General features: G+C 42.3%; 1 protein-coding gene across 1 annotated transcript in view; it reads right to left on the minus strand.

The window, feature by feature from the left end:
• ADAMTSL2 (ADAMTS like 2) overlaps window positions 1-27,322 on the minus strand; it is a 151,744-nt gene that overhangs the window by 55,516 nt on the left and 68,906 nt on the right. The window contains exons 13-14 of the mRNA XM_089677047.1: window positions 20,006-20,109; window positions 13,162-13,288 (exon numbers count right to left, since the gene is read on the minus strand). Coding sequence (XP_089533173.1) covers window positions 13,162-13,288; window positions 20,006-20,109 — 231 coding nt within the window. The remainder of the gene's footprint in view (window positions 1-13,161; window positions 13,289-20,005; window positions 20,110-27,322) is intronic.

The raw sequence follows: 27,322 nt of genomic DNA on the forward strand, positions 1-27,322 counted from the left end.
GTACCTCACAGTATAACCGTTTGGGCCTGGGCTTTTCCCCGTCATGGTACTTTTCAATGCTATTTTTATTTCCTCCTGCGTGATTTCTGAATCCAGGGACTTCAATTGATCTTCACTTAACTTCGGTAGTCCTACGTTTTTTAAATATACCCTTCTTTTTTCTCTACTCGCGTTTCCACTTTTATTCACTAAATCCTGAGAGTTAATATTATACAGCTTGCTATAATATTCCTTAAACACCTTAACGATCTCTTTAGTAGACTAAGCCATTTCTCCCTTGGGGTTTCTTATTTTTTCTGTATAATTCCTATTTTTCTTTTTCCTCAAGGCTCTCATTAAATATTTTCCTGGCCTATCTCCCCATCTATACCTCTCCCTTGCCACTTTATTAAATACTCTTCTCCTCTCCTCTTCCATCAATACCTCCAGTTCTTCCTTCTTTTTTGTTACCTTCTGTCTTTTCTCCCTTGTTATTCTATTTTTATGGATCTGCTCCAGGTCAGATATTTCTTTTAAGAGGCCCATAAGTTTCTCTCTTCTTTCCCTTTTCTTTTTTGCCCCGGATGCAATCAATATACCTCTTATATAGGCCTTATGGGACTCCTAAACTGTAGCCACCGACACATCCCCTGTCTCATTTTCCTGAAAAAATCTTTCCATCTCCTCCCTAATCTTCTGATCAATCTCCTGGTCCAGTAGAAGAAGTAGCTCATTTAGCTTCCATCCTACACCACCTGTCAATTGCCTCCCCCACCCTACTTTCAGTGTAACAGGGGCATGGTCTGAGAGAGTCATTGCCTCTATTTCTACTTTAACCACCCTCTCAATAAGTTGATGATCTACCATTATATAGTCCAATCTCGAATACATCTCGTGTGCATTAGAGAAGAAGGTATAGTCTCTCTTTTCCATGCATTATTTTCCAAATATCCACCAGTTGAAACTCATGCATCACCTTCTTTAAGGTTCTCAGAGACCCACCTCCCTCTCGCTGCACAGAAGAGGTCGTATCCATTTGTGGATCCATACAGAAATTCAAGTCCCTCGCCACTATCAACCGTCCCTTTTTAAAGGCCATCAGTTTTCTCAATACCCCTTTCAGGTATACCTCCGGTCTCTTATTTGGGCAATAAATATTCACTATTGTACATTCCATCTTTTGCAATCTACCTCTCAAAAACAAAAATCTCCCCTCAGGATCTATTTCTCTCTCCTCCAACTCCAACCTTATATTTTTTGCAAACCCTATTGCCACTCCCTTAGCTCTCTTAATTGGGGAATCTGCGTAAAGCCATGTTGGATAGTTTCTAGTGTTCAACTTAATATTTGACTTAATCTCAAGATGTGTCTCCTGCAAGAAGACCACCGAAGCTTCTCTATGGTGTAATTCTTTAAATAGCTTAAATCTCTTCCCAGGACAATTCAACCCATTTATGTTATATGTTATAAACCGTATATCCTCCATACTTCTTGTATACTTCTCCTCCTTATGCAGAGTGTTTTTAATACAGCCACCCCATTCCCTCCTACTCTTGCTCCCCTCCCCTCTCTCCTCCCTCCCCCCCTCAACAGAAACTCTTACCCCCCACCTCCCTCCCAATAGCCTTCTCCTCCCCCTTCCATTCCCCCCACCCCACCCCTCCCTCCTCCCATTCCCACCCTCCTCCCTACTAGGCCTACTATTGCCTTCAAATCAGTTGTGGCCCTAGTGCCACGTTTGATTCCGACCTTGGGGTTGAGCTCTGCCCATGTACGGCGCACCTTCCCCCCGGTACCCCCGATGTCCCCCTTTCTGTCAATTCTCTATTTCTCCTTCTAACTAGCTGCCATTCCTCTTTTCCCACAGCACATGTCTCTCCTTCTTCCTCCTCCCATCCTGGAATCTCTATTCCCTGGATATTAAATGTCTCACAAAAGTTTCTTAATTCATCAGGGAATTTCAGAGATGCAGAAACTCCATTCTTCTATCCAATTAGGCATGCCGAGCTACCCTATCTATATTGTATATTCTGTTTTTTCATCTGTTCTAATAGTGGTTTCAGCGATCTCTTTCTCCACAATGTCTCAGCAGTCAGATCTGCAAAAACTTGTTCTTCCTTATATCTTCTTCCATACCTCTTCCCTCTCTCCATATTTATGGAATTGTACAACTACATCTCTTGGTCTCTCTTCCACCCGATCCCGTTGAAACCTTCCTATCCTATAAACATTATCCAGGTCGAATGTCTCAGTACCAGGCTTATCCATGATGGAGTTTAAAATTTCACACATTGTCCCTCTTAGATCTTCTCCTTGTGTGAGCTCCGGAACTCCTTTTATCCTAAGATTATTTCTTTTCCTTGTATCTCCAGCATATATAGCAACTTTTTTTGTTCTTTCCTCATCTCCGTTATCCGGTTTTTTAAGTCTGGAATAGCCTGGGCATGCTTTTTAATTTTTTCTTCCATTTCTTCTACTCTGGATAGTAATTGTCCCAAATCATTAAGAATGATCCCCATCTCTTGCTTAATGGATTTCACCAAGTTTTTAAACATTTCTGCCATCTCCTTTTTGTTTGGGATTTGCAGTTCTCCTTCATTTTCTCTCAACTCCATTCCATCTGATATTTGTTGGCTACTATTAGCCTTTTCCCCCGAAGTCCTAACACTATTATCCAAGCTGGTTTCCATAATACTCCTTTCACATACCCCCTGAGATCTTTCTGGGGTCACGTTTCCCTGGGACGTATACTTCCTAATCGTTCCAGAATGGGGGTGCTTGGGTCCACTTCCTTTACTTATTTTACTTTTCATTTTCCCTATAAGACCATCTCCTCTTCTTTAATCTCTGGGGTATGTGCTATGCCTAGTCCCTTGGGAATGTTCAAATTTCTTCCGTCCCTTTAGGAATCCCCCTTTTTCCTCTGTATATTCCTCCCCAAGCTCAACATTAGGGGTCCTTATACAGTCATTATATACAGGGACAGTATACAGTCCAGCCGCTCTCACTCACCCTCCTCCTTGTAACTCTTTCAATGAGGCGGCTTCAACTTCGCTATCGCCTGTTCCCGGTTCTCTCTTGTCCTTGTTCTCACTTTTTTAGGGGGATTCCTCCGGGTCCCTCTTTCTTCCTTTATCCACACTCAGTTGCAGGTAGCAGGCAGGTTGCTTTCCTTTCAAGCCGGCGACTCTTCGGCTCCTTTGGACGCCGGCCGGCTTTTTTCCTTCCCAGCACTCCTCCACGGCTGTCACGTGGCCACGCCTCTTCCCTGGCAACCCGACCCTTCTTCCGGGTTCACCTCCCGGCAACACCCCGCTCCTCCTACATCCCCTCATGGACTCTTCTCAACCGCCAAAGACCCCCTCTTACACGGGTAAGTCCACGGCGCAGCCAACGGGATACCTCCGGGGGTAAAGCGGGGGGGGGTTAACAGAGAGAGTCTACTCCGCTCTCTCCGTCTCTGCCATGCTCAGGCTCCTCCTAGAACTTTGTGACTTATTCTAGGTTTTTTATTTCTCCATATAAACTTTATCATAATTTTTTTCAATATCCTAAAATACAGTCCTGGCAGCTTTATTGGGATCATCTGAAATTTATATAGAATGTTTGGAACAATTACCATCTTAATTAGGTTTATTCGTCCTATCCAAGATATTCCACCTGTCCCGAGTTTTCTCATTTCATCTTTGATTTCATTTAATAATGGGATATAATTTGCTTTATATAAATTCTTTAGGGATATGGTTAATTTTATTCTCAAATATTTTAGTTCGTTTTCCTTCCACGAAAAAGAAAACTCTTTTTGTAAAGCCTTTTTCTCTCTGCTTGGAAAATTTATGTTCAAGATTTCTGTTTTAGTTGGGTTAATCTTTAGGTTAGACAGCTCCCCATATTCCTTCAGTGTTTTTATTAAATTGGGTAATGTTATCCTTGGGTTACCTACATAAAACAGCAAATATGCTCTGTCTCTCCTATCCAAATTCCCTTAATATCTGTGTTTTTCCTTATTTTTGCTAAGAGGGATTCTAATGACAGGACGAACAGCAAAGGTGACAATGGACATGCCTGACGGGTCCCGTTGTACATCTTAAAGCTCTCTGATATTTCCCCATTTACCTTTATTGCCGCCGATAGTTGACTATACAATTTTCCTATCCATATTCTCATTCTAGGGCCCATTCCCAGAACTTTCAATGTATCCAACATATACCCCCAATCTAATTTATCAAACGCTTTCTCAGTGTCCACCGACAATAGCAAAACAGGGACTTTTTCTCTTTTACATTTTTGTATAAGCAATAATGATCTTAATCCATTATCCCTACCCTCTCTCCCAGGGACAAACCCCACTTGATCTATATGGATCCACTCTGGCATTAAATCCTTTAGCCTATTTGCTAACACTTTTGCATATAGTTTAGTGTCTATATTTAGTAAGGATATCGGTCTATAGCTAGAACACTGTGTACTATCTTTCCCTTCTTTTGGTATTATTGTAATATACGCTTGTAGGGATTCCTTTCTCATCTCCATCTCCCCTCCCAATGCATTCATATATAAACTCAGTTTAGGTATCAATTGTTCTTTAAATTTCTTATAGTATCTCACAGTATACCCATCCGGTCCTGGACTTTTCCCTGCCATAGTACTCTTCAATGCACTTTGTATTTCTTCTGCTGATATTGATCTCTCCAGGGAGATTAACTGATCTTCTCTCAATTTCGGTAACCCCACCTCATTTAAGTATGTCTGCCTTTTTTAGTTCTTTCTTCCTCTTCTCTTATGGACCGTTGAGGATTAATATTATATAACTTACTATAATAATCTTTAAATACTTTTGCAATATTTTTGGTAGAGTATTTTAGTTCTCCTTTATTATCTCTTACTTTCTCTATATAGTTCTTACCTTTCTTTTTTCTTTGAGCTCTCATTAAATATTTTCCTGGTCTATCCCCCCACCGATATCTTTCACTAATCATCTTATTAAACACTCTTTTCTTCCTCCATTAAATTGTTTAGTTCTTCTCGTTTTTCCATTACACTCTGCTTAGTCTGTTTTGTTATTTTCTTTTTATGTGCCTGTTCTAATTCAAATAATTATCTAAGAAGCGTGTTAATTCTCTTTCTTTTTCGCCCTGATCGTTATTAAGATTCCCCTAATATAGGCCTTATGGGCTTCCCACACCGTCGCTACAGACACCTCTTCAGTCTCATTTCTTTCAAAATATTGTTCTATTTCTCTTTTAATTGTCTGTTCCGTCTCCTAATCCTGAAGAAGTGGCTCATTTAATCTCCATGTGTTAATCTTTTTATGTCCTTTTCTCCATATCAACCTCATTGTGACAGGTGCATGATCCGATAGTGTTATAACTTCTATTTTTGCTTTCACCAAAGACTCAATAAGTCTGTGATATAGCAATATATAATCCAATCTTGAGTACGTCTCATGTGCATGAGAATAGAATGTATAGTCTCTATCTTTCAGATTTTTAATTCTCCAACTATCCACCAACTGACAATATTGTATTGTACTTTCAAGTATTTATTTCCCTCTCTTAGCACATGTGACGTCGCATCCATCTGCAGTGCCATGCAACAGTTAAACACTACCTCGATAAATCTTTTTTGTATTTCTCTATGTCAGGAAAGGGCTCACTGCTGGTGGTGCTATGGCTCACCTGCTCTGTGGGCTGCAGTACCAGTCCCTACCAGAGAGTGCCGTTCAGCAGCCAGGATCTCACCACCTGCAGTCAAGCGATCAACTGAGGCTGATTGCAGGAGGTGTATTTAAACAGCAACCAGGCCTGCAATCAGTGCCTTGGTGTTTTCCTTGAGCCTCTAACCTTTCCTGCTAACCTGTTACCTGCTAAACCTGCTACCTGCTCTGTGTCCCGTGTATGACCCCGGCTGGCCTGACTACTCTTGTTGCTGTTCGTGTTTGTATTGGGTGTAGGGGTTGTTATTGAGTTGTTGTTGTTGCACTGTGCGTTGTTACTGTGTCTCACAAATAAATGGAATTATTTTCATTACTCCTGAAGCCTGGTGTTCCCTATGTCAGTCCACACATCTCTGGTCATAGCCAGGTTACTGACATAACACCAAGGCCAGTCCTGACCAGAAGTGGCTGCACAGGGAGGCCATCTTGGCTTGTTATTTGTGCAGGATGCATCCTGAGGAGGTTGTGTACTTGTCTCTGCTAGTCTTAGAAGACAGAGAATACGGCTATTAGATTCTGAAGGAGTGGGCCAGGGATCAGCTGCTAGAGTGCATGCAGGTTGCTCATTCTCTAGTAGATCAGGGCAGGGTGTTTTCTGAGGTGCAGCCATTGATCCAGGTTTGTGCTGAATTGGCTCTCTCCAGTACCCCTGAAAGCAGGGATGGCTTTTCTCCGCCATTCAGTGTGGATCAAGTAGTATCACTGGTATGGTTGTTGGAGGATGATCCGGATTGCTTCTTGGAGCATTATTCAGCATGTTCACAACATGTGCTAGTGGATTGTATAAACGCAGTGCAGTCTTTGGTCAGACAGGCTATGTGTAAGCTGAGCTTTGTTCAACCAGTACTACAGACATGGTCAGATTTGTTACACCCAGCCTCAGTCAGCTTGCAAGAACCCAATACTGCTTTTAATCATTCCTTTGCTCAAAGCTCTCTTCCTCCATTCCCCACAGCACCCCCAGTTACAGCCCAGTATGCTCTGCTATCAACCACATGTCAGTACCCTGTTCCCACTCGCTGCACCTATCTTGCCTTTAACCCTGTAAAGAAGTCCTCTGTGGCAACTGCTCCCTTCTCTGTTCCATCCTTCAGCTCTTCTCTGTCTTCAGCAGCTCCCTTTCGTTTACAGCCCTGCATTCACATGCAGTACTCCAGTAACTAAACCCAAGAAGAAGCGAAAATTCTTTCCAACTTGTACCATCCTGCCAGTATCCAAATAGGCCAACCTGCTGTCTGAGAACCCGCCTTCTGTTATCCCACCTGATGACCCAATGCCTGTTATCCAGCCTGATGACTTGATGCCTGCTGCCCAGCCTGATGTGCCTCTGCTCGCTGCCCAGCCTGATGTGCCTCTGCTCGCTGTCCAGCCTGATGTGCCTCTGCTCGCTGCCCAGCCTGATGTGCCTCTGCTCACTGCCCAGCCTGATGTGCCTCTGCTCGCTGCCCAGCCTGATGTGCCTCTGCTCGCTGCCCAGCCTGATGTGCCTCTGCTCCCTGCCCAGCCTGATGTGCCTCTGCTCCCTGCCCAGCCTGATGCCCCGCCTGATGACCCAGTGCCTGCTGCTCCGCCTGATGACCCGGTGCCTGCTGCTCTGCCGGATGACCTGGTGCCTGCTGATGATCCTATCCAGCCTGATGACTCGGTGCCTGATGACCCGGTGCCTGCTGCTCCGTCTGATGACCGGGGCCTGCTGCTCCGCCGGATGACCTGGTGCCTGCTGATGATCCTATCCAGCCTGATGACTCGGTGCCTGATGACCCGGTGCCTGCTGCTCCGCCTGATGACCGGGGCCTGCTGCTCCGCCTGATGACCTGGTGCCTGCTGCTCCGCCGGATGACCCGGTGCCTGCTGCCCAGCCCGAGAACCCGGTGCCTGCTGCCCAGCCTGATTTGCCAGCCCCTGATGTCCAGCTATGCTGGCCGATACCTGATTTCCAGCCTGCTTCTGGAGATCCTGTGTCCTGCAACCTGCCTTCCTGTGTTCTCATACATAAAGATAGGTCTAACAGCAGGAAACCCAGCCAGTCGCTTGACTCCGGCAGTGGGATATCCAGCCAGTTACCTGACCCAGGCGGTGGAACATTTTGCCCATTAAGGACTGTTTGGAGCGTCCTTAGGCCGCTCCTTAATGGGGGGGTACTGTCAGGAAAGGGCTCACCGCTGGTGGTGCTGTGGCTCACCTGCTCTGTGGGCTGCAGTACCAGTCCCTACCAGAGAGTTCCGTTCAGCAGCCAGGATCTCACCTCCTGCAATCAAGCTATCACCTGAGGCTGATTGCAGGAGGTGTATTTAAACAGCAACCAGGCCTGCGATCAGTGCCTCAGTGTTTTCCTTGAGCCTCTGTTTCCTGCTAACCTGTTACCTGCTAAACCTGCTACCTGCTCTGTGTCCCGTGTATGACCCCGGCTGGCCTGACTACTCTTGTTGCTGTTCGTGTTTGTATTGGGTGTAGGGGTTGTTATTGAGTTGTTGTTGCACTGTGCGTTGTTACTGTGTCTCACAAATAAATGGTATTGTTTTCATTACTCCTGAAGCCTGGTGTTCCCTATGTCAGTCCACACATCTCTGGTCATAGCCAGGTTACTGACACTCTAATTATCTTAAATCTTTTCTCCGGACTATTTAACCCTTTGACATTATACGTCATAAAATTAACCTCCTCCATTACTATAAATTTTTCAATTCTCTCTTTCCCTAGGATTCTCCTTATTTCTTCTATCTTCTCTTTTTTTGCTGAGTGTCATCCTTATCCCTCCCCCCCACCTCCCCCAATTCCCAACTCCCTCCCCTCCCTTCCCCCTCCCCATCCCTTAGGCTACCTTTTTGTCTACAAATCATTTGTGGTCCTATTCCCACTTTTGATTCGACTTTAAGGTGGTGCTCCGACTATGTACGATTCACCAGCCACCTCTTCTCCTCCATACCCCGCCACTCTCTATATCCAATGGTAAGTCTGCAGCAACCCACCGGAGTGGGAGGGCTGGAAGGAGAGAGAAAGAGGGGTGGGTAGAAAAAAAAAAAAGAAAAACCCTTCCCTCTTCCTTCTCCCCTCCCTCCCCTTCTCTACTCTCTAATTTTTCCTTCTAGCTACCTTCCAATCCTCTTTTTCAATAGCCCATATCTCTCTTTCCTCTTCTTCCCACCCAGGTATCTCTATTCTCTGCAAATCAAGTCTCTCACAAAAGTCTCTCATCTCCTCAGGAAATCTCAGTCTTGCTGTACACCTATTTCTGCATCCAATTAAACACGCTGGAAAGCCCCATCTATATTACACATTTTGCTTCCTCATCTGCTCCAACAATGGTTTCAAGGATCTCCTTCTTGTCAATGTCTCTGCTGCTAAATCAGCAAAAATCTGGATATTTATTTCTCCATATTTAATTACTGTTCTTCCTTTGATCTTCTTCCATATCTCTTCTCTGTCCTCATAATTAAGGAATTGTACAATTATGTCTCTCGGTCTTTCTTTACCCTTTCCTTGTTGGGGCTTTCCTATTCTATATACACCGTCCAATTTAAGAGTCTCTGATGCAGATCTATCCATTATAGTATTCAACATTATTTACATATTATACCCATTAGTTCTTTTCCATGTGAAATCTCTGGCACTCCTCGAATCCTTAGATTACTTCTCCTATCCCTATTTTCTTGATCCTCTATTTTATATAGCAGCTTTCTTTGCTCTTTTCTCTGTTCTATCGTCCATTTTTCTAATTTCAGAATATTTTGGGCATTTTTATTCACTCTTCCCTCTGTCTCTTCCACTCTTGATAACATTTGCCCCAGGTCTTTCTGTATTATTGCCATCTCGTTTTACTTTTATTTTTCAAGACCTTTAAACATTTCTGCTATTTCTTTTTTATTTGGCATCTGTAGGTCGCTTTCTTGTTCTCCCACCTCCACTCTTTCTTTCACTTGTTGACCACTATTAGCCATTCCCAGGGATAGTCTAGGACTGTCTTCCAAACTGATTTCCATCTCACTCCTTTCACTTATTCCTTGTTGTCTTTCTGCGGTTAGATTCCCCTGTGAGGGTATATATTTTTTAATTGTACCTGTTAGGGAACCCTTGGGCCCACTTCCTTTGGCCGCTTTATTTTTCATGCCGCTGTAAAACTTGCTTCCCTTATCCAAGTTCTGGGGGGGGGGGGAGGGGGTTTCCTCTTCTTTTATTGTCCCGCTTGTCACTTTAAATTTCCCTCTGCCCAATTCTATTCCTTCTAGGTCTTGTACTAGAATAATTTTTGTCCTCCTTTTTTCCTGGACCCCCTGGATGGTCTCCCCCCACAATTTCACAGTACAGTTCAGCTCCTTCCATACAGTTCCACTCACCCTCCTGTAGTTCTCTCACTTGTATGGACCGGCTTCCGGCTCTTCTCTCTGGGGGCTGCGATTCCCCACAGCCCCTTAGAATGCTGCTCTTCTTGTTTAGGGGGAGACTCCCCCACCGGGTCCTCTACCTTCCCGATCCTGCATGTATCTGTATGGATGGGGGATCAAATGCAAGCCCCTATGCCCAAGGAGAGAGTCGGCGTCTTCCTCTGCCTGTAATCGCCGGCCAGCTTCTCCTCCCAGTACTCCCTTGAGGAAGGTCACGTGGTCGCCACCATGTCCTCCAGACTCCAGGACACCCCCCGCTCCGGACGGAGACCGTAGCCGTCCCGCCGCGGTGGATGTCAAGCACTCCGTCCACCTCTCCAGCTGGCTCGTCCCATGTCCTCTGCATTCCGCAGTTCTCTCTGGGCCTCCAAACCTCCCCTCTCACAGGTAGGTCTCTGAGCACTTTGCGGACATCACTTAGCAGCCTTTGCAGGACAGTTGCAGTGCAGGCAGCTCTCACATCGAGCTCTCCTTCACTGCCATAGTCAAGCTCCTCCCTCCCTCGTCATAAGAAAGCTCTTAATCTCTGGGATGACAACATCGGCAACACAGTGTTCGAGGTAACCACTAAAGACAATGAGTTGGCAGCTACCATAGAAGACCAAGAATTCTTGAAAACCATGAGTAAAAAGTTCTACCAAGATGATTCCAACAGTTGGGTAGCACCTCTACCATTTCGTCCTTCACTGCCATAGTCAAGCTCCTCCCTCCCTCCCTCGTCATAAGAAAGCTCTTAATCTCTGGGATGACAACATCGGCAACACAGTGTTCGAGGTAACCACTAAAGACAATGAGTTGGCAGCTACCATAGAAGACCAAGAATTCTTGAAAACCATGAGTAAAAAGTTCTACCAAGATGATTTCAACAGTTGGGTAGCACCTCTACCATTTTGTACCCCAAGAAAGAGACTACCAAACAGCAGGGTACATGCAGAATCTCGGTTTGTTTCTTTAAATCGCAGTTTGAACCAGAAGCCTGAGATGAAAAGGCACTTTGTGGACTTTATGCAGAAGGTGTTTGAGAGTGATCATGCTGAGCCTGCACCTTCTCTTATGGAAGTAGAAGAATGTTGGTACCTACCATGCTTTGGTGTCTACCATCCTCGCAAGCCTGATCAGATTAGGGTGGTCTTTGACTCAAGTGCTCGTCATGAAGACGTCTCCCTCAATGACAATCTTCTCACTGGTAATCTGAACAACAAACTCATAGGAGTTTTACTTTGCTTCAGACAAGAGCCAATTGCTGTTATGGCTGACATTCAGCAGATGTTCCACTGTTTCATCATCCGTGAAGACTACAGAAACTTCCTCAGGTCCCGATGGTACCGCAATAATGATGTCAACGATGAAGTCATAGACTACCGAATGAAGGTACATGTTTTTGGTAACAGTCCTTTTCCTGCAGTAGCAAGTTATGGACTGAGGAAAACAGCTCAAAAGGTTGAGAAAGAATTTGGATCTGATGCAAGACAGTTCGTCGAAAGGAATTTCTATGTAGACGACGGACTCAAATCTCTGCCCAATGAGGAAGAAGCTATTGACCTTCTTACCAGAACCCACAACATGATTGCCACTGCAAACCTCAGACTTCACAAAATCATCTCTAAGAGCAACAAGGTCATGATATCCTTTCCTTCTGATGACCATGCTGTCAGTGTGAAGAAATTCCAACTAGGATCTGACCTTTCTGTTACACAACGCAGTCTTAGATTGCTTTGGAATGTTAAACAAGACACATTCACAAGCATCAGCCTGTGACAAGCCCTTCTCAAAGCGAGGAGTATTGTCTACAGTGAACAGCATTTATGATCCGTTAGGTTTCATTACACCTCTCACCATTCAGGGTAAGATACTGCTGAGACAACAAACTTCTGAAAGCTCAGACTGGGATACCCCCTTACCCAAGGAGAAACAACAAAGGTGGAAATCCTGGAAACAATCTCTAATTCCTGGACAATGGCACTATGTTCCCACTAGCCTTAACCCTGCTGACCGCGGCAGTCGTGCAATACCTACTACTGCATTTCGGGACACATCTAGGCTATATCCACCATGAAAGAAGGTTCTGCACACCTTTACTTCAGGCCTATAAAGAGACTAGTACTTCTTTTGCCCAAAGAGGAAGACAAGTCATCAACCTGATTTAAAGGGAGGTAAGAAGGAATCGTGCATATTGCTGCATTCCCTCTAAATATGGATTTCCATGTCTCAGCCTGGACTTTTGAGACCAACATCTGCAAGTATTATGCTAAATGTTTGCATTGTTTTCCTTTGTTCTTCCCTTCCTTCTTGTTTTGCAGATGTTCCTGGAAAGAATCTTCATTATTTATACTGGACTTGAACTAAAGTTATTATAATAGAAATCATAGATTCCGATGGGGAGTGTCATGTTCCACATGACTATCATATGCCTTTAAGTGGTTCTATATTTTGTTTCTGCTCCTCCCTTTCCTTTGGTTTGGTTAATGCTGTATGGATAGCTCTCCCCCTTTCACAGAAATGCATTGCAGCTCTAGCCTCATGTCATGGAGCAGGAAACATTATGATCTTTTGACCTATTGAATGTTCATTGTTGTAAGATTCTCTCAGTTTATGGAATAAACTTCACAAGATCTACAAGATGTCTTATTGTTTGAGTCACTGACTGTGATATCCAACTGAGGTTGAACTTATCGCTATCTCATCACAACTGTAAGTTACAGAGATCACACTATCAATGCTTAGATTGGAGAGACAGAACAATTATATTTTTGTATAGCTCTGATAGAATCCACAATGCTGTACAGGAAACACTGAGACAGTTACATCAGTCAGAACCAGAGTAGCTTACACTCTAATATCCCCACCACAGTCACACTATTATAATTAGACCTTTTCATTGCTCTGACATATTACACAGTGCTGTACAGAGACCAGTGACAAGCTTAGCTGTAATAGTTCAGTCTGCACAGTGTATCTATTTACAGAGTAACTGTTTAAAGTGTTACAAACACTAAATTGACTTGAATTTTTGGCAGCTCTTTGAGAGGTCAGTCCTGGAATGTGGCAGTCATAGTAATCAGCTATATTTACTACAAAGTGTACCTTGGCTGGCACTCCCTTCCTGCGCAGAATTCATGGACTGGCTCAGGGCGGGTCAGAGCATCACAGTGCGAGTCGTCTACTTCCACCCCATCGTATCGCACACACATGGCATAGTTTGACATCACTCCTGTCCAGGAAAAATAAACTATCACAACAAATAGTTACATGGACTAGATATTGGATCTGTAGAATGTAATCTATAAAGAGAACTTGACACGAGCACATAGACTGACAATAGAAACGTAGAAGAGTGATGGCAGACAAAAGACTGAGTGGACCATCAAGTCTGCTCCATTTGACATCACTTCTAACAGCATCATTCCAACCATTTGCTATAAGCAAATATTACTATGCATTACAAATTACAGTAGTAGATTATTTCTCAAACGCAGCATGGAGAACGTGGCATTAATCCAAAGCAGTCAATCAAAATGTACTCTTACCAGCACAAAGTGGATCCTCCATAAATACTTTGGCAATATACTCTTTAAAGCAGTGTTAAACCCAAAAGCAAATATTTACTATACTGCAGTTCACCAATTGTTAGATAAGATGGCTGCATTCATTTTTTTGTTATGATTTTCTTTATTTTATTTTCACCTACTGATCTAAGGCACTAAGTCTGTTGATTTTCAACAGAAAAAGATTTCCTGCAGGTGTAGCAGTTAGCGAGTTGGGACAAAATATTTACCACTAACAGGGTGCTTACAATTATCAAGGGGCTTGAGAAAGGGGGCATTGCCCTTGAAACGCATTGCCACCCACTGCCTTCCCCTGTGACAGATTACCTGACTGAGATGTATATGGGTTGCGGTTGGAGACGAAGCTGGTTGTTGGCTGTGGAGTGGGTTCTGCATTACAGTAACAAGGCTTACTGACCATCCAACCTTCTTCCTTTGGCTGCTGCTGTATTTCTTCCTGGCACCCTGAGCTTAACACAGGCATTTTACATGTGAGTGAAGCTATTTTTTCAATAAATGGTTTGATGGTTTTATTGATGCCTGTGCCCTCACTGCTTTTGTCTTTCTGCATGTGCTCATTTGGTTTGGTCCCAAGATCTGTATTCAGAGGAGCTGCAGGATTCATTTTATGAACGCAGTCATAGATGGACTTTTTCTTACTATTTCACAAGGCAGGAGCTATGTGTACTTGAATGCAGAATGTTTTTGTGTATTTAGTTACTTTCACACATATACTTACTGTATATCTTCTGCAGGTTTTTATTGTGGTTTATAAAAATTATACCTGTAGATGCTCCCCTCCCCCCAATCCTTTCTTTTTGCAGAGTGCTGGGAATGATAAAATGGCAAACATAGCGCCTGTGTTCAGACAAGTGACTGTGGACATTTGACTGGTGGCTGAGAATAGTATTTGTAACAGCGTGTATATTGAGAATCCAGAGCCAGGCACAGTGGGATAAGGCAGACATTAATCTGGATGGAAAGTCCCACTAATGAGCTGACATTTCATACAGTATAATTCTCTGGAGGAGAGGAAGGGGACATGGCATGGGAAGGTTGTCTTTCAGCCACAGAAAGAGCCTTGTCTGGATTCCCAGTCAATGCCCTCCTGCCAGAGGAAACCGGGCTCATTCTTACACAGGGCATTTGCTGGCTGCCAACAGGTGATGTGCAAATCTCTATGTAACTGAGCTGTCCAATAAGGATGAGAGGAGTGATTTTAATGAAATTGATTTCACTGTGAAATGACCATTTTTGCTGTCAACAAAATTTCACAAAAGAGTAAACTCTCAATTTCACTCATCTGCTTATGCCAAATTTGGCTAAAAAAAGGAAAACATTCTACTCTTTGATCCCCTTTATTTAGAGGGTGTTTGAATGTGTGTTTAGGGGGTGTATTAGGGAAAGTTTATTTTTTCACTTAATGTTCTGTGTACTTGTTATTCATGTACAGTCTCTTAAATTTTTTTTAGTTATCTTTTTCCACTGTCTGTTTTTTATTCTTGTTAGAAGCAATGGGCAGCTTTTTTTGGAACGGCAACATTTACAAGATAGTTTAACCACTCCGGAAGGTTTTACCCCCTTCATGACCAGGAAATTGTTTGCTATTCAGCACTGCTCTTCTTTAACTGACAATTGCTCTGTCATGCAACTACACCAAAATAAACTTTACATCATTTTTTTTCACACAAATATAGCTTTCTTTTAGTTGTATTTATTCTCACTGGGTTTTTATGTTTTCCTATGTAAACTAAATAAACTCTATAAAATATCTAATATTTTGAAAAAAAAAACCCACCTTTTTCTTCGTTTCTGTTATAAACTTTTGCAAACAAATCATCTTTCTTCATCAATTTAGGTTAAAATGTAGTCTACTATGTTTCATTGGTAAAAATAACCCAAATGTAGTGTACAGTTGCAAGAAAAAGTATGTGAACCCCTTGGGATTACGTGGAGTTTTGCATGAATTGGGCATAAAATGTGCTCTGAACTTCATCTAAGTCACAACAATAGAAGAACACAGTCTGCTGAACATAATACTACACAAACATTAGATGTTGCCATGGTTTAATTGCACATAACATGTAAACATTCACAGTGCAGGGAGGAAAAAAGTATGTGAACCTTTGGACTTAACTGGTTGACCCTCCTTTGGCAGCAATAACCTCAACCAAACTTTTCCTGTAGTTGCAGATCAGACCTGCACAATGATCTGGAGTAATTTTGGACCACTCCTCTTCACAAAACTGTTTCAGTGTAGCAATATTCTTGGGATGTCTGGTGTGAATCGCTCTCTTAAGGTCATTCCACAGCATTTCAACCGGGTTGAGGTCAGGACTCTGGCTGGGCCACTCCAGAGGGCGTATTCTGTGCTGTTGCAGCCATTGTTTTGTTGAATTACTTGTATGCTTTGGGTCATTGTCCTGTTGCATCACCCATCCTCTGCGGAGCTTCAGTTGGCGGACAGATGGTCGTACGTTTTCCTGCAAAATGTCTTGATAAACTCTGGAATTCATTTTCCCATCAATGACAACAATCCGTCCAGGCCCTGAGGCAGCAAAGCAGCCCCAAACCATGATGCTCCCTCCGCCATGTTTTACAGTGGGATGAGGTTTTGATGTTGGTGTGCTGTGCCTTTTTTTCTCCACACATAGTATTGTGTGTTCTTCCCAAACAACTCAATCTTGGTTTCATCTGTCCACAGTATATTTTGCCAGTAGTGCTGTGGAACATCCAGGTGCTCTTTTGCAAACTTCAAACGTGCTGCAATATTCTTTTGGAGAGCAATGGCTTCCTCCGTGGTGTCCTCCCATGTACTCCATTCTTGTTTAATGTTTTCCTTATTGTAGATGTGTCAACAAAAATGTTAGCATGTGCCAGAGATTTCTGTAGGTCTTTAGCTGACACTCTGGGATTCTTCTTTACCTCATGCAGCATTCTGCTCTGTGCTCTTGCAGTCATTTTTACAGGACGACCTCGCCTAGGGAGAGTAGCAACAGTGCTAAACTTTCTCCATTTGTAGACAGTCTGTCTTACCGTGGACACATGAACATCAAGGCTTTTGGAGATACTTTTGTAACCCTTTCCAGCTTCATGCAAGTCAACAATTATTGATCGTAGGTCTTCTGAGAGCTCTTTTCTGCGAGGCATGGTTCACATCAGACAGTGCTTCTTGAAACCAGTAAACCCAAAACAGGTGTGTGTTTTTTATGGGCAGGACAGCTGTCAGCAATACATCCAATATCATCACACTGCTTGGAGTCAAGGTTGGCTCACTCCTGGCTCCAATTAGCTCTGGGAGAAGTCATTAAGCTAGGGCCTCACATACTTTTTCCTCCCTGCACTGTGAATGTTTACATGTTATGTGCAATTAAACCATGGCAACATCTAATGTTTGTGTAGTATTATGTTCAGCAGACTGTGTTCTTCTATTGTTGTTACTTAGATGACGTTCAGAGCACAGTTTATGCCCACTTCATGCGAAACTCCACGTAATCCCAAGGGGTTCACATACTTTTTCTTGCAACTGTAGATTTTTTGGTGTACAAACTATGGTATACACTGTATATTTGAAAACTGATCAATCCTGATGTACTGACAGCCTGTCTCACTTCTTGAGACCCTAAAAAACCAGAACAGTACAAATGACCCCTTTTTGGAAAGTAGGAAGTTCAAGGTATTTAGTAAGAGGCATGGCGAGTTTTTTGAAGTTGTAATTTTTTGTTACAATTTGTATACTGACACCAGTGCAGTACAGCATTATCATATGACTAGTGTGGCGGTGATCAAGGATACTGATTGGTGATAGTATGCAAATAATTTTTATTACATTTTTTTAAACATTTTGTTCTTCTTTAATATTTTTTGTAGTTCAGTTTTAACTGTCACGAAAGGCTTTCATTCATGACAGCTTGCTTACTATTGTGATGCTGTGATTGACTACAGATAATCACATGGTACAGGGTGCCAGGTACCATGTGATAGCTGTGGGACAATCACAGCATCACAATAGTAAGGACGCTATAATAAATGGAAGCCATTCATGACAGTTTTGCTTACATGCAACCATAGCGAACTGTGGCTGGGTACCAAGCACTGTGTTCCACTGTGTCAACCAGACATAGTGGTCACAGCATTGCGCTGCTGCATGCCCCAGGAGGTGATCCAGTGCACATGTGCTGAGCGATGCACTATTATGTCGCCTAAACTTTAGACCCAACCCGCCCACAGTAAATGTACTGTGGACGGGTGGTTAAGGAGCAAGTGGTTAAGGAGCACACTGGGCATTTAGCAATGGTGCATGAGGTTCCAGAATTTAGATGCAGGTGGATAAAAGTCTGACAGCTGCTGTGGCTGGAAGGGGCTGGGCGCTGCACTTAGCAGTACTTACGTTTAAGGCAGTATACACCCAAGGACAAATGCCCAGAATGCAGATTGCTTTTGTTTTGGATATTCGTCCCTGGGTGTATGCTCTAAATGTACTTACAGCTATGTGCACTACTCATTTTTTTTTCTTTTTGCAGGATGTTGGCCACAAGGCATCATGATTGATATGGATCGGCATGATGTGATTGACAATGGATTTACAACTAGGGCCATTTGTTGGCTGGATTTTTTTTAATAAAGGACTTACCAAATGTTTGAGTATCTTTATTTCATGAATAGGTAGGGGTACTATGTGCACCATACTTATTCACATGGGGGGGGGGGTGCCTGATATCTGGGTGCACCCTTATTTTTAAAGAGGGCTTTCAGATTCCAATAAGCCCCCTGCCCATACCCCCCCAACCAAAGGGCTTGGTATAGATAGCCTGAACCCCCTTAAACACTTCCTGACCGCTCTATAGCAGAAATACTGCTACAGGGTGGCACAGGTGTGCAAAATCACGTATATATACCCGCGCCACCATTCGCGGTGATTACTCACAGGCGCCCAGTGATTCCCGAACATCTTCAATGGGGAGGAGAACTATTTGTAAACAAAACAGTTCTCCTCCCTGATAGCTCCTGCACACTGCTTTGTATGGCTGTGCACAGCTGTGCACAGCACAGCCATGCAAAGCAGTGTGCTTACAGTGAAGCACACGGACACAGCACATAGTGAAACAGCACATAGCACACAGTTAACCCTTTGATCACCCTCATGTTAACCCCTTCCTGCCCAGTGCCATTAGTACAGTGTCAGTGCTTTTTTTAGCACTGATCACTGTATTGGTATCACTGGGGATGTCAGTGACACCAAGTCAGTTCCCCCCAGTGTCAGAATGCCTGCCGCAGTCCCGCAATCCCACTATAAGTCGCTGATCGCCACCATTACTAGTAAAAATAAAAATAAAAAAACAGTATATATACCGCCAATTGTAATTGTAAATGCTATAACTTTCACGTAACCCAATTAATTTACACATATTGGAATTTTTTCTAGCAAAGACATGTAGAAAAATACACTTTGGCCTAAATTTATGACAAAATTTAAATTTTTACATTTTTTTACTGGACATGTTTAATAGCAAAAAGTCAAATATTGTTTTTCTCAAAATTGTTGGTCATTTTTTTTTATAGTACAAAAAATAAAAACCGCACAGGTGACCAAATACCACAAGAAGAAAGCTCAATTCATGGGGAAAAAAAGGGCATACATTTAATTTGGGTGCGGCGTTTCATGACCGTGCAATTGTAAGTTACAGTAAAGCAGCGCTGTAATGCAAAAAATGGCCTGGTCAGAAATGGGGGGAAATCCTCTGGAGGGAAAATGGTTAAAGTCCATACCAGACTCAACAAGTGTGGTATATATCTTGGGGGGAAATCTATGCGATGTTTTCTTTCATTCTTTTTTCATTCTTGCATTAGGATGTGCTACAGCAACAAAGAAATTTACAAAAACAAAGTGAAACTGTTTAAATTGCTGGCTAATTACATTTTTTTGCCAGCTTCTTTGTGAAGAACAGTTGGTTGGATAAGCTGGAAAAAAAAACAATCTTGTTCAGAGCCCATCCCCTGCTGGCTGTAAGTGGTAACTATGAAATCTGCTTATGTAATAATTCATATCTACTTTATTAAAAAGAATCCAATTTTTTTTTTAAAGAAACATGTAGAAACAATATATATTACCTTTAGGAAACAACGCTATACATAAAAAGACACTCCTCACACTTCTGAGTAAAATATATTTCTTTGTACTGAGTTGCCATGTGACAGCTGATAGCTGGGTGTGGCTGCTCTGTATCTCATGGAAGGGAGGAGGAGGAACAGGTGAGCTCACAAGAAGGAGTGTCACCATTGTGAAGATATATTTACTAATAGCTCACTGGGCATGGTGCTATCCACTGATCCATAGTAGGACCCTGATGATGCACTGAATTAAGCAAACATTCTTGACTAACCTGTAGTGCAGGTAGCACTGCATGGCTCATGTGAAGACAATTTCCAACGGTACATGTCCACCGCACTGATCCCCTGTACCTTCCGCTGCAATTTTGGGCCTTTTCTATTGACAGACAGAAGATAAAGATATAAGCACCTAGACTGCCACTGCTATAGCAGCTTTACAAGACAGACACCAAAAGAAACCTGTTACTGCTCCACAATAACCTAGGGGTTAAAGAGAACCAATCACATGTTAACACACCTCAAGGGTAAACAGAGCTGTTACAGAAATTGTAAACTTGCAGACATATTGATGCACATTCAAAGAAATGGCTTCAAGCTGATTCTGGGGCTTGAGAGGCAAATGCATTCATCTTTCAGCCAATGGTGTTTCTTCCTCAGGAGGAGCATGAGGTCAACACTTGACTTACATGCACTTTAGGTCATGCGTCAACAGATACTGTGTGCTCTTTAGGTCTGGTAAGAAATGACTGGTTCTCATTACTGACAGAGAGGGCAAATGCGTCCAGACCCAGGAGGTCACAGGGCCGAGCTGGGGCTCCTACTTCCACTCAACAGCTTTGTGCTCACATCCCTTTCTATCTGGCCGAGTAAGTCCAATGAGTCAGATAGCTATTACATCCCAAAATTATAGCTGGAGTGAAATTTAAAACACTATTTAAAGTGGAACTCTTGCCAAATTGTTTTGGATAGAGTGAGGAAATGCTAGAACATTTGCCGGGTTTTTATGGCTGTCTGTTTCCCTGCTGGGAAGATTCACACTCTCCTCCATTGTGGTTGAGATGTAACAGAATCACACGGATAGAAATAAAAGCATATTTTAGTTTTTCCCTTGTCCTTGCTGGAGAGGCTTCCTTTCACTTATTGTATAGCTACCAGGTCAGGAAATAGGGAAAGAATCTCCCCAAAGGAAAACCTGACAAAGGATCTAAGCCTCCCACACTCTAAACAACACTGAAATAAAAGAAACAAAAACTTTTTTTGCTTGTAGTTACACTTTAAAACTTAATTCCTCTTCTAATATCTTCAACTGAAGAACATGATGACTGCTAGACTTGCTCCTGAATTCTGTCAGTAACCCTTGTTGTACAGCATAAAGCTTCCCTTTTCTTATCCCCCAGTAATCTATATATTAAAAAGGTAAAGTTTATTAATTAGCAAGGAATAGAATTGATTTTTTAAGATATTTGGTGACCCCAATATTCGAACTGTCCCAGTGCTCTGTGGCTGTTAGTAGTGCCTTTGGCAGTAGCAGGGTTTGCTTTGTACATGCGCACATATACATAATGGACAAGTGATTGAGGTGTGTGTTTTTTTCACAACATACCTGTCCTTTTCCCCAAGTAGAATCCCCTGGGTGGTTAGAAGCAGAGCTTCCACTGTCTAGAAAAAGAGAATTGGGATAAAAAATACCCAGTATAGACACAGAATATAACAAAAAAATAGCGATTGTTTTCTTTCTCATCGTTTTATTCATACAGGGACAAAAGTGACACCATCCTGGCTAGAATCAATACCATGGCTCAGCACTGACAGCAGTCTGTTCCTTTCTCTGCTGTTAACGAATTGATAAACTGGATTTTTTAAAGGACTGTGTCACATTTAGAAGAGTCCTTTAAAAATGCACCCCCTTCCCTGTACCTGTATAATGGGGTCCAGTCCACGGGATCCCTTTTTGTGCTGGAGATAAGCCCTGAAGGAATCGGGCCTCCACAAAGGGAGGACCTATCTTGAAAAGTTTAGAGCAGTGGAGCATTCTGTCTGCCCTGCCTCCCATCCTTCCCTTCCCCACACCTACCTACCACCATTTGGTAACACAGGTTCAAAGTCCCTCAGCGGATACAGTCAGAGATGGGAGTTTGAAATTGTGTTTTGTCTCCTTTGTGGAATCCCGATTTCTCCAGTGCTGGCCTCCAGCAAAAATTGGGGGAGCCCGTGGAGGGAGCGCCATTATACAGGTACAGGGATTGAGGATGCTTTTTAAAGGGCATTTCCAAAAGCAGAAATGTCCATTCATTGATGTTCAGTGACTGGATACAGTACAAGCAGGCAAAATGTGGTGCTATACATTCTTTCATTGTACCATCCACCAATAGGACAAAGAAAATAAAATACCATATATACCAAATTTGACCTTTATATAAAAAAAAACAAACCATTTCTTTAAGGCTGAAAAAATTCAATTTTATTTGCAGCTTTTAAAGTGTGACCCCTCTATAGATCCATTATGTTGACTTATATTCATGCATTTTCAATCAACGATTTTTAGGAAAAAAAAAAAGAAGAGGAGAACCATCCAAGGGTCAGCAGGCCATTTTGGAGAAGGAGTGTCCTGGTGTGAAATGGACATGTGGAATCCACGTGTCCACATGGCACTTCTCTTCAGTAACAGCTAAGAGGGTGTTTTGACCTACATTTTGATATCTCTGGGATGGAAAATAAAGGAAAATCTGAATGGGAGACAAACATAAGCTCTAGGTGTTAGCACATCTGTCTTGCAGCACTAGGGTCTATGGTTTGAATCCTAACCAGGACACTATTTACATGGAGTTTGCATGTTCTCCCTGTACTTGTGTGGGTTTCCTATGGGTACTCCAGTTTCCTCCCACACTCCAAAGACATGCTGGTAGGTTAATTGGCTTCTGTCCAAATTGGCCCTAGTAAATGTCTACAAGTGAGGTAGGTTCCTTGGACTATACATTCAGTCAGGGACTGATGTTAATGTACAGTATGTACAGTATGTAAAATGCTGTGTACATTTTCAGCACTATATACATATCTGTAATAAAAGAAAACCTGACAGAAGTTCTAACCATTTTCTACAGAAAAAAATGGCTTTAATAATAACCAGAGTTCTTTGCTTTCTTTCAAATACTAGTATGCTTTGTTATAAACACAGAGGGAAAAAACATGATGCTAACATAAGCTTTAGATCATATTTGTGCTATAAAAGTAAACACCTTGGTAACTATGGGCAGCTTATTTTCATCCAATGCATAAATTAGCCCTGATACTGTAAAACATGAATAGTTACAGTAGCATTAGTTACCTGTTTCAGTGGTTCCCATGGTATTTTATGCATTTTCACTGCAATACCAGCCTCTGCTGCTTAATGTGGCCATAGACCGAGGTGCCATCTGACCTCAACTATGTGTCTAGGACCTGTGCATCTTCTAAAACTTGTATGAACACTATTTCCTTCCAGGATGTGTCGACTATACGCAATTTTATAGAATCCCTGGGTGTGCTGCTGTACTCACTCTGTGTTCCTTGCACTCACTGATCTCAGGCAGACCGTGATGCTGAATAGATCGTCCCGAGCCAGCCCGAGCCCAGCCTGGAGGCCACCCCACCTAGTGCTAGAAGACCACCTCTCAGGCCATCTACAGCTTCCTCAGCACTCCATCTTCCCCCCACTCCCCTGCCAGCCTAACTCTCCCATATTCATGGTTTGGCCGAACCACTTTAACAGGACCTCTAAGCCTGGGATTGGTTAGACTCCCATAAACATGCATATTAGGTCTCCATCTCTTCCTCCCACCGGCTTCTGGAAGCATCCATGCTCCTCCATAACCGGGTGAAAGCAATAAAGTCCAAACCTGTTATGCCATCCAGCCTGACCTGCAGTAACCCGACCTAATCACAGACTCACACAGTTACCATGAGTAATACCCAAGACATTTACCTACACTACCCTAGTAGCACACTATGGGGTACTACACTTCATTAAGGATTCAGGAAAAGTTTGAGAACAAACAGATTATCTCCCTCTGCATTTGGTGAGATATTTGCCCTATCTTTGGCTAGCCTTGGTTGACAAGTTAGTCTGACCCTATTCGCAGCGTTGAGGCAAACATGTTAAACCAAAACTTGCTAATCAAACAAGGTTCAGGCAACTTTTTTTTAGCTTCAAAGCTTAAAAAAATTAACAAAGCTGGATATTTTTCGACAATTGAAACGGTTTCCTTTAAAATGTGACAGCTTTTGTAAATGAGCCCAGTGTTTTGACTACAGAAAACCTTGGCAATGTGTTGCCTTGGAGACTAGCGGCAAGATTCAGGATGTCACATAATTAGGTCAGGAAACAGTGAAAGATGGGCTAAAAAAGTCTTGCAATCTGCACCTTCATTATACCAATGGCTAAGGTCAGTCTTGCGTAGCTCAATGCAAACAAACAATGCAACTCAAAGTTCATCTGCCACAATAAATGGGGGTTATTTAGTGATTATGATACTATAGAGGGGTGTCTATAGGCCCATAAAAGAAAAGAAGAAGCTGTTACTCAGGCACTCTTCCAGTCAGTGCACTCAACACATTTTATATTTGCTGCCTGGTGACATTGAAGGTGTGTACAGAGTATTCTTAGGCAGAATTCTCTATTAACGTCTAGTGGGTGGCAAACTCCCAAGAAGAATATGATCAACCAGAGGAGATAATCACGTCCATGCAATTGGAAACAGAAATAAAGGATGACTGCTATCTCCTTACATGGGTGATATCATTCTTGGAGAAGACCTCATATCAGCTTGTTTGTAAACCTGAAAAGATAGGTTGACCTATTGATGCTAAGACTAGTGAAAAATTATCTTATCTCAGCTGGAAAATATGAGGATAATGGCAGCCTGGGAACACTACTGACCTCTGTTCTTCAGCTTGGCCAAATCAATAACTGTTCCATTAGTGATCTCCAAACCTCAGTTTGCACACATTGGGTCCCCTAAGATTGTGCTGACCCCTTCCCTGGCAGCAAAAGGCATTCCCCAATACATTTCTTGTAAGAAATCAGACTGTATCATAATTTACCAAGACCTTAATTATATTGTAATAATATGAAAACTAGATTTATTCTCAGGCTCTGCATGTTGAGTAATTCTAATTTAATCATGTGACATGTATCTTTATAGTTGGTTTGTTAGTTTGGCAGCCACCGACCAAACTTGTGCTACATCACTAGGTTCACTACTACAAATCACTCATACTGTACCTACAGTATGTCATAACAACAATATAGAAGAACTCCCATGATGGGACTTTAACCAGTTGGCACCGCCTACCATACATACAGTATACTGCGGCAGAGCAGCCGAACTGCGTCTTATTTAGTTTATATAATTACACATAAAAAGCCCAGTGGTGAGCAAATAACACCAAAATGAAGCTCTGTCTGTGTGAAAAAATGATATAAATTTAATTTGGTTACAGCATTGCATGACCGCACAATTGTAGCACAGTACCGGAAAGCAAAAAATGGCCTGGTCATGAAGGGGGTTAAGTGTTCTAGAGCTTAAGTTAAAGGTTAAAGGCAATCTACTACAACTGTGTTAAAATACATACAGCTGTGCTCAAAAGTTTGCATACCCTGGCAGAAATCATGAAATTTTGGCATTGATATTGAAAATATGAGTGATCGTGCCAAAAATAAATAAATGTCTTTTATGTAGGGATAGTGATCATATGAAGCCATTTATTATTGCATAGTTTTTGGCTCTTTTTTAAATGCTAATGACAACAAAAATCACCCTAATGGCCACGATCAAAAGTTTACATACCCTGGAATGTTTAGCCTTGGTAGAGACACACAAGGTGTCACACACAGGTTAAAAGGTTAAAGGTTAATTTCCCACATCTGTGGATTTTTAAATAGCGATTAGTGTCTGTGTATAAATAGGCAATGAGTTCAATGAGCTCAATGAGCTCTTACGTGGATGTACTGAGCTTGCTAGATACTGAGCCATGGAGATCAGAAAAGAACCCTCAAAAGACTTGCGTAACAAGGTAATGGAACTTTATAAGGAAAGAAAAGGATATAAAAAGATGTCCAAAGCCTTGAATGTGTCACTCAGTACTGTTCAATTACTTATTAAAAAGTGGAAAATTCTGGGATCTCTTGATACCAAGCCCAGTACAGGTAGACCAAGAAAGATTGCAGCAACAACCACCAGAAGAATTGTTCAGGAGATGTGTCAAGGTGTTTTTGGGCATATTGTAACTGGGCTTTTTTGTGGCATTGGCACAGTAAAGGCTTCTCTCTGGCAACTCGACCGTGCAGTTAATTTTCTTTCAAGCATCGTCATATTGTGCTCCTTTAAATCAACCACATCATCTGGAACAGCTCGATGTTTGCTTTTGTGTCACTTGTAACATATGACATATCTCCTACATTTTACAGCCCTAAAGAAAGAAACTTTTCCGAAATATGATAGGTTATCCCGCTTAACATCATCCTCAGATGAGACAGAAGATGTTTTTTGTTAATGGGAACTGTGGGGTATTTAATGTATCTATGTGCTAAAAGTGTAATGTATGTTTACAAATAGTGATGGGCTTGATGTTAGCCAAACACACAAATGGTAAGGGCGTTCAGCAGGCATTGTGATTGGCAGTGCATTGTCATTGGCCAAAGCAAAGTACCTGACCACAGGTCAGGTGCAATGCTTTGGCCAATCACAGCACAATGACAGCACAATTGGGCGCTGTGATACCTCCGCCCAATTGTTTACATATGACCAGTAAATGTTAGATTGCGGAGAGCGCTTGGCAGGTGCGGACAGGTCGGCGGGTGTCTTTTGTATTATAATTTGGTGAGTCAGTGTCATTGTGACAACACTGGACGCCGTGATTAACGATTGATTACAAGGATGGAACCATTTTTTTTGGCTTTTTATTTTTAATAACCACTTGCCCTCCAGAGGATTTACCCCCCTTCCTGACCAGGCCATTTTTTGCATTACGGCGATGCGTTATTTTAACTGGCATTTGCGTGGTCATGCAATGCTGCACCCAAATGAAATTTACTCCTTTTTGTTCCCCACGAAATTAGCTTTTTTTTGGTGGTATTTGATCACCTCTGCATTTTTTATTTTTTTGCGCTTTATAATACTGACAATTTTGAGAAAAAAAACTATATTTTTGAATTTTTGCTATTAAACATGTCCAGTAAAAAAAAATCAAATTTCGTCATAAATTTAGGCCAAACTGTATTCTGCTACATGTCTTTGCTAAAAAAAATCCCAATATGTGTATATTAATTTGTTTTCGTGAAAGTTATAGTGTTTACAAATGGTGGTATATATACTGGGATTTTTTTTTTAATTTTTACTAGTATGGTGGTGATCACCGACTTATAGCGGGACTGCAACGTTCATTCTGACACTGGTGGGAACTGACTTGGTGTCACTGACATCCCCAGTGGCATCAATACATTAATCAGTGCTAAAAAAACACTGACACTGTTCTAATGGCACTGGGCAGGAAGGGATTAACATGAGGGCCAATCAAAGGGTCAACTGTGTGCTGGGAGTTTTTTACTAGGG

The sequence above is a fragment of the Staurois parvus genome, unplaced genomic scaffold (assembly GCF_062004578.1).
Source record: "Staurois parvus isolate SC_StPar_1 unplaced genomic scaffold, SC_StPar_1.0 ptg000176l, whole genome shotgun sequence".
Lineage (NCBI taxonomy): Eukaryota > Metazoa > Chordata > Amphibia > Anura > Ranidae > Staurois > Staurois parvus.